General features: G+C 46.0%; 1 protein-coding gene across 1 annotated transcript in view; it reads left to right on the forward strand.

The window, feature by feature from the left end:
- The window catches only part of slk (STE20 like kinase), a 42,193-nt gene that overhangs the window by 23,712 nt on the left and 17,196 nt on the right, over positions 1-1,285 (forward strand). The window contains exon 12 of the mRNA XM_015397372.1: positions 211-390. Coding sequence (XP_015252858.1) covers positions 211-390 — 180 coding nt within the window. The remainder of the gene's footprint in view (positions 1-210; positions 391-1,285) is intronic.

Genomic DNA, 1,285 nt, shown 5'->3' on the forward strand with positions numbered 1-1,285 from the left:
AATCAAAGCTTCTTTTTGTCTGAGCACTTCCGCTTGAGGTCTGCGCGGGTTTGCGACTGTCCGACGCGTAGTCAGGATTTTTTTGCACAGAGACAGATTTGACGGTTGCAGAGGTTATGCGTCAAATGCATAAATTGGCCTTTAGGCTTATTTTCCAAAGAGTTAATCCCATTACTTTGACTAACTGATGTGACGGTTTGGGTTTGACAGAGTAAGAAACGTCAGTACGACCAGGAGGTGGAGAACATGGAGCGGCAGCAGAAACAGACCATAGAGAGGCTGGAGCAGGAGCACACCACCCGTCTGCGAGACGAAGCCAAACGCATCAAAGCCGAGCAGGACAAAGAGCTGGCCAAGTACCAGAACATGCTGAAGAACCGCAAGAAAGAGGTGAGTCGCACACAGCCCTCCTCTTTTTCTGCCTTCTTTCACGTGGAGCTTTAGGTCTCTAGTGGTCAGACATTTTTCTCCAGCAGATGTAGAACTTCTGTCCCTCTATGCTCTCTTTAAATTAGCCACTTCTAATTGATTTGTTCATGCACTCCTAATCTATCCACAGCCCTGCCCCCATTTCATCTTATATAATAATGTTTGTTTATGCTAACCTCAGAGCGAATAGGAAGCTGGACGTTAAGCAAAGCATGTGACAAATGCTTTTCTGAAACATTTTAAAGAGGATTTTATCCAAGAGCCACCAGAGGAGGTCTCACTTCCTGGTTTATCAGATCAAATCAGAGCGTAGAGCTCTAATCACACTTTTATCACTTCAAACAACACCAGTCAGAGCGCTGAGTGTCTGAGTGTGGGAGGATGATGGAGTGTGATCCACAGCGAGGGGCTCAGGCTGTGTTTCAGTCCTCGCTCCCTTTCATGGTGGAGGTGAAGCGTCTGTGAACCTTGGTCTGCTTCGGCCTTTTTGTTAGAGATGGTTTCACTTTTCAAGGACCCCCCATCTGCCAGCACTAATTACTTTTGAATTATTTCAATGAAAATATTAAAAACAGTGTTCCTGTCATTATGGGATTAAGGTTCCTAACCCACATGCAGAACACAAACGGAGTCAGATGAAAAGTTTTACTGTTTATTGGGAAAACACAATATTAATAAACTGATGCTGGGAAACAGATCCGGGACTGGTCACACAGGGTTCTCTGCAGAGAGGGATAGTTTGGTTAGCCAGGATGCAGTTGATCTTGTCAGAGGAGTTGTGCAGGTCTGTACCTGTGATATGGTTCAGGCTAAGCAGCTGAGGGAGGAAACCAGGAGGGTCCAGAGGCAGAGGGTC

Source organism: Cyprinodon variegatus, unplaced genomic scaffold (genome assembly GCF_000732505.1).
Source record: "Cyprinodon variegatus isolate N-32 unplaced genomic scaffold, C_variegatus-1.0 Scaffold858, whole genome shotgun sequence".
NCBI classification, from domain to species: Eukaryota; Metazoa; Chordata; class Actinopteri; order Cyprinodontiformes; family Cyprinodontidae; genus Cyprinodon; species Cyprinodon variegatus.